The following is a 13,257-nucleotide window of genomic DNA, read 5'->3' as shown; positions in this document are numbered from 1 at the left end:
CCCCTGTCTTTTCATGAAGAAACCACACTCAGTCAAAAGAAAAAATACATGCTGGATACTAACTGATCAGTGCATGAAATCTTAAAGACATTTCTTTATTATACAGATCAAACCTTTGACTGGTGCAAATTCTAAACCCTGGACAGTGATTATAAATAATAACTTCTTATTGTAAAACTATATAGGGACAATTATTCAAAGGGACATAACCCCAATTTTTTTTTCAGGATTCAGATAGAACAGACAATATTAAACAACTTTCCAATTTACTTCTTTTATCGAATTTGCTTAATTCCCTTGAGATCCTTTGCTAAAGGAACAGCATTGCACTACTGAACACATCCAGTTAGCCAATCACAAGAGACAAATGTGTGCAGGCACCAATCAGCAGCTAGCTCCCACTAGTGTAGGAGATGTGCGTATTCTTTTTCAACAAGGGATACCAAGAGAGCAAAGCACATTTGAAAATAGAAGGGAATTTAAAAGTATCTTAAAATGACCAGCTCTATCTGAATCATGCAAGTTTAATTTTGACTTTCCTACCCCTTTAAACAACTAGACTTTAATGGGGATTTTCTGTTAAAAATCCATTAGATGTTTTTCTAAAGGGTTATAAATGATCACATACTTCAGCATATAAAGGCTCCTTTCTTTCATGTAATTAGCAAGAGTCCATGAGCTAGTGACGTATGGGATATACATTCCTACCAGGAGGGGCAAAGTTTCCCAAACCTCAAAATGCCTATAAATACACCCCTCACCACACCCACAATTCAGTTTTACAAACTTTGCCTCCGATGGAGGTGGTGAAGTAAGTTTGTGCTAGATTCTACGTTGATATGCGCTCCGCAGCAAGTTGGAGCCCGGTTTTCCTCTCAGCGTGCAGTGAATGTCAGAGGGATGTGAGGAGAGTATTGCCTATTTGAATGCAGTGATCTCCTTCTACGGGGTCTATTTCATAGGTTCTCTGTTATCGGTCGTAGAGATTCATCTCTTACCTCCCTTTTCAGATCGACGATATACTCTTATATATACCATTACCTCTGCTGATTCTCGTTTCAGTACTGGTTTGGCTTTCTACAAACATGTAGACGAGTGTCCTGGGGTAAGTAAATCTTATTTTATGTGACACTCTAAGCTATGGTTGGGCACTTTGTTTATAAAGTTCTAAATATATGTATTCAAACATTTATTTGCCTTGACTCAGAATATTCAACTTTCCTTATTTTTCAGACAGTCAGTTTCATATTTGGGATAATGCATTTGATTTAATCATTTTTTCTTACCTTCAAAAATTTGACTCTTTTTCCCTGTGGGCTGTTAGGCTCACGGGGGCTGAAAATGCTTCATTTTATTGCGTCATTCTTGGCGCAGACTTTTTTGGCGCAAAAATTCTTTTCCGTTTCCGGCGTCATACGTGTCACCGGAAGTTGCGTCATTTTTTGACGTTATTTTGCGCCAAAAATGTCGGCGTTCCGGATGTGGCGTCATTTTTGGCGCCAAAAGCATTTAGGCGCCAAATAATGTGGGCGTCTTATTTGGCGTCGCTTTTGTCTCCACATTATTTAAGTCTAATTTTTCATTGCTTCTGGTTGCTAGAAGCTTGTTCTTTGGCATTTTTTCCCATTCCTGAAACTGTCATTTAAGGAATTTGGTCAATTTTGCTTTATATGTTGTTTTTTCTCTTACATATTGCAAGATGTCTCACGTTGCATCTGAGTCAGAAGATACTACAGGAAAATCGCTGTCTAGTGCTGGATCTACCAAAGCTAAGTGTATCTGCTGTAAACTTTTGGTAGCTATTTCTCCGGCTGTTGTTTGTATTAATTGTCATGACAAACTTGTTAATGCAGATAATATTTCCTTTAGTAAAGTACCATTGTCTGTTGCAGTTCCTTCAACATCTAAGGTGCAGAATGTTCCTGATAATATAAGAGATTTTGTTTCTGAATCCATCAAGAAGGCTATGTCTGTTATTTCTCCTTCTAGTAAACGTAAAAAATCTTTTAAAACTTCTCTCCCTACAGATGAATTTTTAAATGAACATCATCATTCTGATTCTGATGACTCTTCTGGTTCAGAGGATTCTGTTTCAGAGATTGATGCTGATAAATCTTCATATTTATTTAAAATGGAATTTATTCGTTCTTTACTTAAAGAAGTACTAATTGCTTTAGAAATAGAGGATTCTGGTCCTCTTGATACTAATTCTAAACGTTTAGATAAGGTATTTAAATCTCCTGTGGTTATTCCAGAAGTTTTTCCTGTTCCTAATGCTATTTCTGCAGTAATTTCCAAAGAATGGGATAAATTGGGTAATTCATTTACTCCTTCTAAACGTTTTAAGCAATTATATCCTGTACCGTCTGACAGGTTAGAATTTTGGGACAAAATCCCTAAAGTTGATGGGGCTATTTCTACCCTTGCTAAACGTACTACCATTCCTATGTCAGATGGTACTTCGTTTAAAGATCCTTTAGATAGGAAAATTGAATCCTTTCTAAGAAAAGCTTATCTGTGTTCAGGTAATCTTCTTAGACCTGCTATATCATTGGCTGATGTTGCTGCAGCTTCAACTTTTTGGTTGGAAACTTTAGCGCAACAAGTAACAAATCATGATTCTCATGATATTATTATTCTTCTTCAGCATGCTAATAATTTTATCTGTGATGCCATTTTTGATATTATCAGAGTTGATGTCAGGTTTATGTCTCTAGCTATTTTAGCTAGAAGAGCTTTATGGCTTAAGACTTGGAATGCTGATATGGCTTCTAAATCAACTCTACTTTCCATTTCTTTCCAGGGTAACAAATTATTTGGTTCTCAGTTGGATTCTATTATCTCAACTGTTACTGGTGGGAAAGGAACTTTTTTACCACAGGATAAAAAATCTAAAGGTAAAAACAGGGCTAATAATCGTTTTCGTTCCTTTCGTTTCAACAAAGAACAAAAGCCTGATCCTTCATCCTCAGGAGCAGTTTCAGTTTGGAAACCATCTCCAGTCTGGAATAAATCCAAGCCTGCTAGAAAGGCAAAGCCTGCTTCTAAGTCCACATGAAGGTGCGGCCCTCATTCCAGCTCAGCTGGTAGGGGGCAGGTTACGTTTTTTCAAAGTAATTTGGATCAATTCTGTTCACAATCTTTGGATTCAGAACATTGTTTCAGAAGGGTACAGAATTGGTTTCAAGATGAGACCTCCTGCAAAGAGATTTTTTCTTTCCCGTGTCCCAGTAAATCCAGTGAAAGCTCAAGCATTTCTGAATTGTGTTTCAGATCTAGAGTTGGCTGGAGTAATTATGCCAGTTCCAGTTCCGGAACAGGGGATGGGGTTTTATTCAAATCTCTTCATTGTACCAAAGAAGGAGAATTCCTTCAGACCAGTTCTGGATCTAAAAATATTGAATCGTTATGTAAGGATACCAACGTTCAAGATGGTAACTATAAGGACTATCTTGCCTTTTGTTCAGCAAGGGAATTATATGTCCACAATAGATTTACAGGATGCATATCTGCATATTCCGATTCATCCAGATCATTATCAGTTCCTGAGATTCTCTTTTCTGGACAAGCATTACCAGTTTGTGGCTCTACCGTTTGGCCTAGCTACAGCTCCAAGAATTTTTACAAAGGTTCTCGGTGCCCTTCTGTCTGTAATCAGAGAACAGGGTATTGTGGTATTTCCTTATTTGGACGATATCTTGGTACTTGCTCAGTCTTTACATTTAGCAGAATCTCATACGAATCGACTTGTGTTGTTTCTTCAAGATCATGGTTGGAGGATCAATTTACCAAAAAGTTCATTGATTCCTCAGACAAGGGTAACCTTTCTGGGTTTCCAGATAGATTCAGTGTCCATGACTCTGTCTTTAACAGACAAGAGACGTCTAAAATTGATTTCAGCTTGTCGAAACCTTCAGTCACAATCATTCCCTTCGGTAGCCTTATGCATGGAAATTCTAGGTCTTATGACTGCTGCATCGGACGCGATCCCCTTTGCTCGTTTTCACATGCGACCTCTTCAGCTCTGTATGCTGAATCAATGGTGCAAGGATTACACAAAGATATCTCAATTAATATCTTTAAAACCGATTGTTCGACACTCTCTAACGTGGTGGACAGATCACCATCGTTTAATTCAGGGGGCTTCTTTTGTGCTTCCGACCTGGACTGTAATTTCAACAGATGCAAGTCTCACAGGTTGGGCAGCTGTGTGGGGATCTCTGACGGCACAAGGAGTTTGGGAATCTCAGGAGGTGAGATTACCGATCAATATTTTGGAACTCCGTGCAATTTTCAGAGCTCTTCAGTTTTGGCCTCTTCTGAAGAGAGAATCATTCATTTGTTTTCAGACAGACAATGTCACAACTGTGGCATACATCAATCATCAAGGAGGGACTCACAGTCCTCTGGCTATGAAAGAAGTATCTCGAATTTTGGTTTGGGCGGAATCCAGCTCCTGTCTAATCTCTGCGGTTCATATCCCAGGTGTAGACAATTGGGAAGCGGATTATCTCAGTCGCCAAACGTTGCATCCGGGCGAATGGTCTCTTCACCCAGAGGTATTTCTTCAGATTGTTCAAAGGTGGGAACTTCCAGAAATAGATCTGATGGCGTCTCATCTAAACAAGAAACTTCCCAGATATCTGTCCAGATCCCGGGATCCTCAGGCGGAGGCAGTGGATGCATTATCACTTCCTTGGAAGCATCATCCTGCCTATATCTTTCCGCCTCTAGTTCTTCTTCCAAGAGTAATCTCCAAGATTCTGAAGGAATGCTCGTTTGTTCTGCTGGTTGCTCCGGCATGGCCTCACAGGTTTTGGTATGCGGATCTTGTCCGGATGGCCTCTTGCCAACCGTGGACTCTTCCGTTAAGACCAGACCTTCTGTCACAAGGTCCTTTTTTCCATCAGGATCTGAAATCCTTAAATTTAAAGGTATGGAGATTGAACGCTTGATTCTTCGTCAAAGAGGTTTCTCTGACTCTGTGATTAATACTATGTTACAGGCTCGTAAATCTGTATCTAGAGAGATATATTATAGAGTCTGGAAGACTTATATTTCTTGGTGTCTTTCTCATCATTTTTCTTGGCATTCTTTTAGAATACCGAGAATTTTACAGTTTCTTCAGGATGGTTTAGATAAGGGTTTGTCTGCAAGTTCCTTGAAAGGACAAATCTCTGCTCTTTCTGTTCTTTTCCACAGAAAGATTGCTATTCTTCCTGATATTCATTGTTTTATACAAGCTTTGGTTCGTATAAAACCTGTCATTAAGTCTATTTCTCCTCCTTGGAGTTTGAATTTGGTTCTGGGAGCTCTTCAAGCTCCTCCCTTTGAACCTATGCATTCATTGGACATTAAATTACTTTCTTGGAAAGTTTTGTTCCTTTTGGCCATCTCTTCTGCCAGAAGAGTTTCTGAATTATCTGCTCTTTCTTGTGAGTCTCCTTTTCTGATTTTTCATCAGGATAAGGCGGTGTTGCGAACTTCTTTTGAATTTTTACCTAAAGTTGTGAATTCCAACAACATTAGTAGAGAAATTGTGGTTCCTTCATTATGTCCTAATCCTAAGAATTCTAAGGAGAAATCATTGCATTCTTTGGATGTTGTTAGAGCTTTGAAATATTATGTTGAAGCTACTAAATCTTTCCGAAAGACTTCTAGTCTATTTGTTATCTTTTCCGGTTCAAGAAAAGGCCAGAAAGCTTCTGCCATTTCTTTGGCATCTTGGTTGAAATCTTTAATTCATCTTGCCTATGTTGAGTCGGGTAAAACTCCGCCTCAGAGGATTACAGCTCATTCTACCAGGTCAGTTTCTACTTCCTGGGCGTTTAGGAATGAAGCTTCGGTTGATCAGATTTGCAAAGCAGCAACTTGGTCCTCTTTGCATACTTTTACTAAATTCTACCATTTTGATGTATTTTCTTCTTCTGAAGCAGTTTTTGGTAGAAAAGTACTTCAGGCAGCGGTTTCAGTCTGAATCTTCTGCTTATGTTTTTTCATTAAACTTTATTTTGGGTGTGGATTATTTTCAGCAGGAATTGGCTGTCTTTATTTTATCCCTCCCTCTCTAGTGACTCTTGTGTGGAAAGATCCACATCTTGGGTAATCATTATCCCATACGTCACTAGCTCATGGACTCTTGCTAATTACATGAAAGAAAACATAATTTATGTAAGAACTTACCTGATAAATTCATTTCTTTCATATTAGCAAGAGTCCATGAGGCCCGCCCTTTTTTTGTGGTGGTTATGATTTTTGTATAAAGCACAATTATTCCAATTCCTTATTTTATATGCTTTCGCACTTTTTTATCACCCCACTTCTTGGCTATTCGTTAAACTGAATTGTGGGTGTGGTGAGGGGTGTATTTATAGGCATTTTGAGGTTTGGGAAACTCTGCCCCTCCTGGTAGGAATGTATATCCCATACGTCACTAGCTCATGGACTCTTGCTAATATGAAAGAAATGAATTTATCAGGTAAGTTCTTACATAAATTATGTTTTTTGCTTTGAATACGTCATTAAAGTGATTGTAACCTTTAATCAATTACTGCCCAATATATAAAATTAATCTTCAAAACAGGGGTACTTTAATTAATTAACATGTTGACAGAGGCTTCATTTTTAAAGTATTTACCATTTAATTATGGTTATACTGCCGTTTCTCCACCCACATCTCCTACTGTATTTAGTAGATCGATGATAAATCCAGCTTCCTCCAATTGTTGTGTGCTCGGCGAGCTGGACGCCAGATGGGGCACGCAACGATTGGAGGAACCCAGATTCATCATAGGTCTGCTAAATACAGTATGAGATGCGGGCAAGAGGAACGGCACAATGTTTACCATCACTCAATGGTAAATATTTTAAAGATTAAGCGGCTTTCAAAATGTTAATGAATTAAAGTGCCCCTGTTTTAAATATTACTTTTATATACTGGGCAGTAATTGATTAAGGTTTACAATCACTTTAAATCAAGCTTTTAATTAGTGTTTAAAGAGACATTTACCTCCTAGAGAATGTTGTATAAAATGGCCTTAGCCATTATTGGCCTTAGCAGAGGTGACTAAATAAGATCCTGAAAAAAGAAAAAAAAAATGCAAACATAATGACTGTGACTAGGCCTGTCTACATTACAAGTCCATATTGGATCTTCCATATAAGGCAATGGTGGGGGAATTATTTGACCACTGAAAAACATTGAAAAGTGTTAATGTATTTAGAAGGTTTTCTCATTTGGACAGTATGTTGCTGTAAAATAAAGAAAACAGAAAATAATTACAAGGTGTTTTATGCCCTTTAACATCCATTTAAGGCAGGGATGGGGAACCTTGGCCCTCCAGATGTTTCAGAACTACATTTCCCATGATTCTCAACTGGACTTCAGAGTGCCTAAGCATCATGGGTAATGTAGTTCTGAAACATCAGTAAGGCCAAGGTTCCCCATCCCCGCTTTAAGGTTACTGCTATTTACACAACACTCAGGGTGCCAATATTAACCCCAAGCGCTCAATGTCTCACCTCTTGGCACATGTTTCAGGGTCCAGTTTACCCTCCGCTTCTTCCTGCTTGTCCGTCACTGTAGGTTCTGTTCTTGATGTGTCCGCACTCACAGACCCAGGATCATTCTGATTTGTTACTGGTTCTTTGCTCGGCTTGTCCTGAATCTGTGCTTTTAAAGATGGCACAACAATGATATCATTGGGGTCATCATCCAATAGCTCAGTGCTGTGTTGTACGGCTAATTCAGATGGCGCCACATTGTCACAGCTGTGTTTCCCTTTCTCCTTTTTGGATTTTGACCCATGTTTCTTGCCGAATCTGGGCATAGTTCCCATGTGGCTGTACATGTCACATGACCTGGCATAGGAGGGACTCTTGGGGATAGCTGTGAGGTCATCTTGGGTCGTCTCAAAGACACTGCTGCCCACCCTGATATCCCCATGGTGCTGGAGGTCTACCTCTCGGCTACTCCCTCTTCGAAAAGCGCGTGGAAGGTTACTCAGGCTGCCAAACACGTTGAATTTAAAAAACTCTGTAAATGACAATAAAAAGGATTAAAGGACCAGTAAATACAGTATATTTGCATAATCAACAAATGCATGATAAAAAGACAATGCAATAGCACATGGGGTCAATTTATTATAGTGCGAGCGGACATGATACAATGTAGCGTATCATGTCCGCTGCACATCAATAAATGCTATTGACATTTATCAGGTGCAATGTTGCCCCCTGCAGATTCGCGGCCAATCGGCTGCTAGCAGGGAGTGTCAATCAACCCGATCGTAATACTAAATATTAAAATCAGGGGCACTTTCAGTGATGAAAGTGTACATTGCACCGTATTTTACAAATATTTACCTTTTACTTCTTCAAAGCCAGATCGGCATCCCCCACCCTCAGATCCTCTGTAAATACGTCACCAATGACGAAACCGTCTTCCTCCAATCACGGCAGGGCCTCACAAGATGGACGCTCTGGGGGGGAACCCGTGATTGGAGGAAGCCAATTTAATCATTGGTGACGTATTTACAGAGGACCTACAGGCAGGGGATACCGATCCAGCTTTGAAGAAGTAAGAGGTAAGTATTTGTAAAAATACGGTGCAATGTAAAATTTCATCACTGAAAGTGCACCTGTTTTTAATAGTATTACGATCGGGTTGATTGACACTCCCTGCTAGCAGCCGCGAATCTGCAGGGGGCAACATTGCACCAGAAGTTCACAAGAACTGCTGGTGCAATGATAAATGCCGACAGCGTATGCTGTCAGCATTTATCGATGTGCTGCGGACATGATACGTTACTTCGTATCATGTCCGCTCGCACATTGATAAATGGGTGGATTTGATTTAAATCACTAGTCAGTAAGACCAATTTAAATCGATTTAAATCATGGTTTTCATTTTTAGAATAACTTTCCATATTATTTTTCCAGTTATATCAGATCATTACGGATTTGGTTATATATCATTAGATATGCATAGATAGATCATTTAAATAAATGGAGGAGATGAAAAGAGGAGGTGAACTATCTCCAGTTTAACAGGTTAATCATTTATATTTGATCAACATTTAAGCTTTACTTTATTGGAAGGAAAAAATAATGATTATCTTTAAGTGAATGTAAACTTTCATCAATTTAGTGCCCGGTTTTTAAAAATACTATTAAAAACAGGGGCACTTTTATTTTTTTACAAATACCTTTTACTTCTTCAAAGCTGGATCGGCATCCCCCGCCTGCAGGTCCTATGTAAATACGTCACCAATGACTAAACCGGCTTCCTCCAATCACAGGTTCCCCCCCCGAGCGTCCATCTCATGAGGCCCTGCCGTGATTGGAGGAAGCCGGTTTCGTCACTGGTGACCTATTTACAGAGGAACTGAGGGCGGGGGATGCCGATCTGGCTTTGAAGAAGTAAAAGGTAAATATTTCTAAAATACGGTGCAATGTAAACTTTCATCAATGAAAGTGCCCCTGTTTTTAATAGTATATTTAAAAACCGGGCACTAATTGATAAAAGTTTACATTCACTTTAATAATAACTATTTCGTTTTATTTAATGATTTGTAATGCTTGCCCCTCCCTCCTCACACTTAGGTCCTTGTGCAGATCTATTCAACTCCAAACAACCTTCCATTCAGTGAACTTCTTAAACTTAGCATGGGTTGATTCTTTGTACATAGATTTGCTTATGAGCAATGGCATTAAAAGGACAGTAAAGTCAAAATTAAACTTTCATGGTTTCATGTAATTTTTAACAATTTTCTCTTCTATCTTCTCTTCTAATTTGCTTTGTTCTCTTGGTATCCATTGTTGAAAAGCATACATAGGTAGGCTGCACTACTGTGAGCTAGCTGCTTGTCACTATCTCACCCAATGTATTCAGCTAGGCCCCAGTAAAGTATTGCAATCCTTCAACAAAGGATACCAAAAGAATAAAGCAAATTTGATAATATAAATAAATCTGAAATCTGATAATAATATGCTCTTTCTGAAACTCAAAAGGTTTTCTTTCATGATTATGTCCCTTTAACGTCTAAATCGGCCCCATGGAATTAAGTTACCAAAATTCTTAAACATTACAGCCATGAATATACGGCATCTTTTCTATATTTCAGAATGAATAACCTTTAATGTATCGTAAATAACAACTATTTTTAGAAAAATTTTTTCTCAACAAGCATTTTATGCAAAATAATGGAGCAAAAAATAGAAACAAACCTAACACCCTACTCGAGCACAAACCCGATCTCATATTCTCACGTGCGCTAACCCGACATGAAAATATAAATATTTCACATTCCAATGTTCTTCATATAGAAGAATATGTTCTATTTATTTAGAAATAAATATTTATATACATACATATATAATCAAAATTCATTAAAATTATGGTGGAGATAAAAGCATGAGATTAAAATCCTCCATATTGCAAAAGTAAATCAATAGAAATTATTGCAAAAACTCCAAAGATAGACAGCGCCACAAAATAAATGAACAAATAAATAAATAAATACCCTATTTACCTAATATTACCTTCTTACTCCATATAAGTGCTAGCCTAAAAGATGTAGCAAAATACACCAGTGTTAAGGTTATTAGTCCAACAACACAAAAAAACGGTATATAAAGGTAAATATGTAAAAGCCATAAAACAAATAAAATGATGAATATATACAGTTCAAATGAACAATATTTTCTACTTAGTCCAAAGTGAACTGGGGTTGCTGCTCCTTCTGTGCCCAACGGTGTCCGTTCTCAGGCTCTATTGATTTTATAGCAAAGAGGTTCTCTAAGAAAAGAGAAAAGACAGAGCGCATCCACGATCTAAGTGTAGTTTATAAAAAGTCACACTTTATTATTTGTACAAAACAACGATTTCACACTCACAAAGCTGCCCTCAAACATATGAGGTATGTCTCTCTGTGTCTGCAGTTTTCGTGTGTCAGACTAGTATACAGGGGACTAAACCTTAAGCAGTGCTGTGGGGTATAAGTATGTAAAAACATACCATAATGGAGATCATGTGAATGCGCTGTGTCAATTGAACCATATAAGCCGGCTGTAGCTCAATCCAAGCGACATTCACACTCACTTCTCCTAGACGTCAGATTATGGGCGTGGCCTTAACTGGCGAGGGGCGTAGATAGTAGAGGGGCACAAAAGGGCGGATTATGGACAGATAGGGCATAGCCTCTGACGAAGCGGGAGGAGCCCGCGAAACGCGTAAGGCCACGCCCATAATCTGACGTCTAGGAGAAGTGAGTGTGAATGTCGCTTGGATTGAGCTACAGCCGGCTTATATGGTTCAATTGACACAGCGCATTCACATGATCTCCATTATCGTATGTTTTTACATACTTATACCCCACAGCACTGCTTAAGGTTAAGTCCCCTGTATACTAGTCTGACACACGAAAACTGCAGACACAGAGGGGCATACAGAGAGAACACAGCACAGCTGGAGTGGGAATGTTTAACTGTCGAAGAAACAGACATACCTCATATGTTTGAGGGCAGCTTTGTGAGTGTGAAATCGTTGTTTTGTACAAATAATAAAAGGTGACTTTTTATAAACTACACTTAGATCGTGGATGCGCTCTGTCTTTTCTCTTTTCCTAGAAAACCTCTTTGCAATAGAAATTACTGCACAGGCAATTAGCACATCTAGGCAAGTATCCCTGCTTGCCTTTACCCAGTAAAGCTCTATATACATTGTTACCAATGCACCAGAGGATTCTGGGTAAGATATGCAAATTAAATATGCAACATTGCAGCTTTTTGCTTCAAATACTGTGTAAATGGGGTAAATGCAGCAAATACAAACATGATTTATATAAATACATATACATCTTTAGACATGTATATGTATGTGTGTGTTTATATGTGTATATGTCTGTAAATACATAAATACATATGTACGCACATATAAACATATATACAGTACATATATATAAAGGTAGCCCTCAGTTTACGCCGGGGTTAGGTTCCAGAAGGAATGGTTGTAAATCGAAATTGTTGTAAATTGAAACCCAGTTTATAATGTAAGTCAATGGGAAGTGAGGGAGTTAGGTTCCAGGCCCCTCTCAAAATTGGCATAAGTAACACCTAATACATTATTTTTAAAGCTTTGAAATGAAGACTTTAAATGCTAAACAGCATTATAAACATAATAAAATAATCACACAACACAGAATATATAATTCAACTAAGTTAAATGAACAAAAACATTAGCTAAACAGCATTATAAACCTAATAAAATAATCACACAACACACACTTTACTTGCATTTTTCTGCAAACAGTTCTTTCTATGCATTCCAATCTGGACTGATTTATAGATAGGAAGATCTTGTTCCTTTGCAAGCTACTCGATAGCTCAGGTCTGGTTAAACTGATTAATTTCGGCTTGCTTGGCTTGCATATGTTTGCTGCAACACAAGTGGACAGCTCCACCTACTGGCTATTTTAATCAATGCACTGCTTCTCAATGCTTTTCAATAGCAGTCACATAACTGAAAAAAAAGGTTGTTATTCTGAAACGGTGCAAATGGAACCGTTGTAAACCGAGGGCCACCTGTATGTGTATATATATATATATATATATATATATATATATACACACACATATATATATATATACACATACATACATATATATACACATTTAAACATGTACAGGTATATGTATGTATGTCTATATTTAAGCCCTTTGCATATCTTTTATTTTCTAACACCTGAGACCTCTTGTCTTTGAGCCCTTATAACTTTGTCTGGTTACAGTACTGTACTATCTTTATCATGGTACTATGTATACAAAAGTAATAATAATGATATAAAACTACCTATAGGTTACATGTATAAGCTGTCTAATGACATGTAATTACTGCCTAAATGACATAAGATATTGTTTACACTATGGGGCTGATTTATTAAGGCCCGTATTGCCCCTAAAGCAGCTGTTAAACAGGAGTTAAGAAGCAGCGGTCTTAGGATCGTATACGATTGGGTTGATTGACACCCCTTGCTAGCAGCTGATTGGCCGTGAATCTGCAGGCGGCAGCATTGCACAAGCAGTTCACCAGAAATGCTTGTGCAATGTTAAATGCCGACAGCGTATAGCGTTGCAGGGCGGACATGATAAATCTACCCCTTGGTTCCATTCCCTCTTCAAACTGTCCCATTTTACTTACAGATGCAAATATTCCAAAATCCAAACTATTCGGAAATTATCAAAATCCAAACCTTTTCC

At 38.2% G+C, this 13,257-nt stretch overlaps 1 protein-coding gene across 1 annotated transcript in view; it reads right to left on the bottom strand.

Moving 5' to 3' along the window:
* The window catches only part of SH2D3C (SH2 domain containing 3C), a 166,626-nt gene that overhangs the window by 81,193 nt on the left and 72,176 nt on the right, over nt 1–13,257 (bottom strand). Inside the window, exon 2 of the mRNA XM_053695909.1 lies at nt 7,522–8,035. Within this exon, the coding sequence (XP_053551884.1) occupies nt 7,522–8,035 (514 nt within the window). The remainder of the gene's footprint in view (nt 1–7,521; nt 8,036–13,257) is intronic.

This window comes from Bombina bombina, chromosome 12 (assembly GCF_027579735.1).
Source record: "Bombina bombina isolate aBomBom1 chromosome 12, aBomBom1.pri, whole genome shotgun sequence".
Taxonomy (NCBI): Eukaryota; Metazoa; Chordata; class Amphibia; order Anura; family Bombinatoridae; genus Bombina; species Bombina bombina.
The sequence above is the reverse complement of the archived record's forward strand: the minus strand, read 5'-3'. Positions and strand labels throughout refer to the sequence as shown.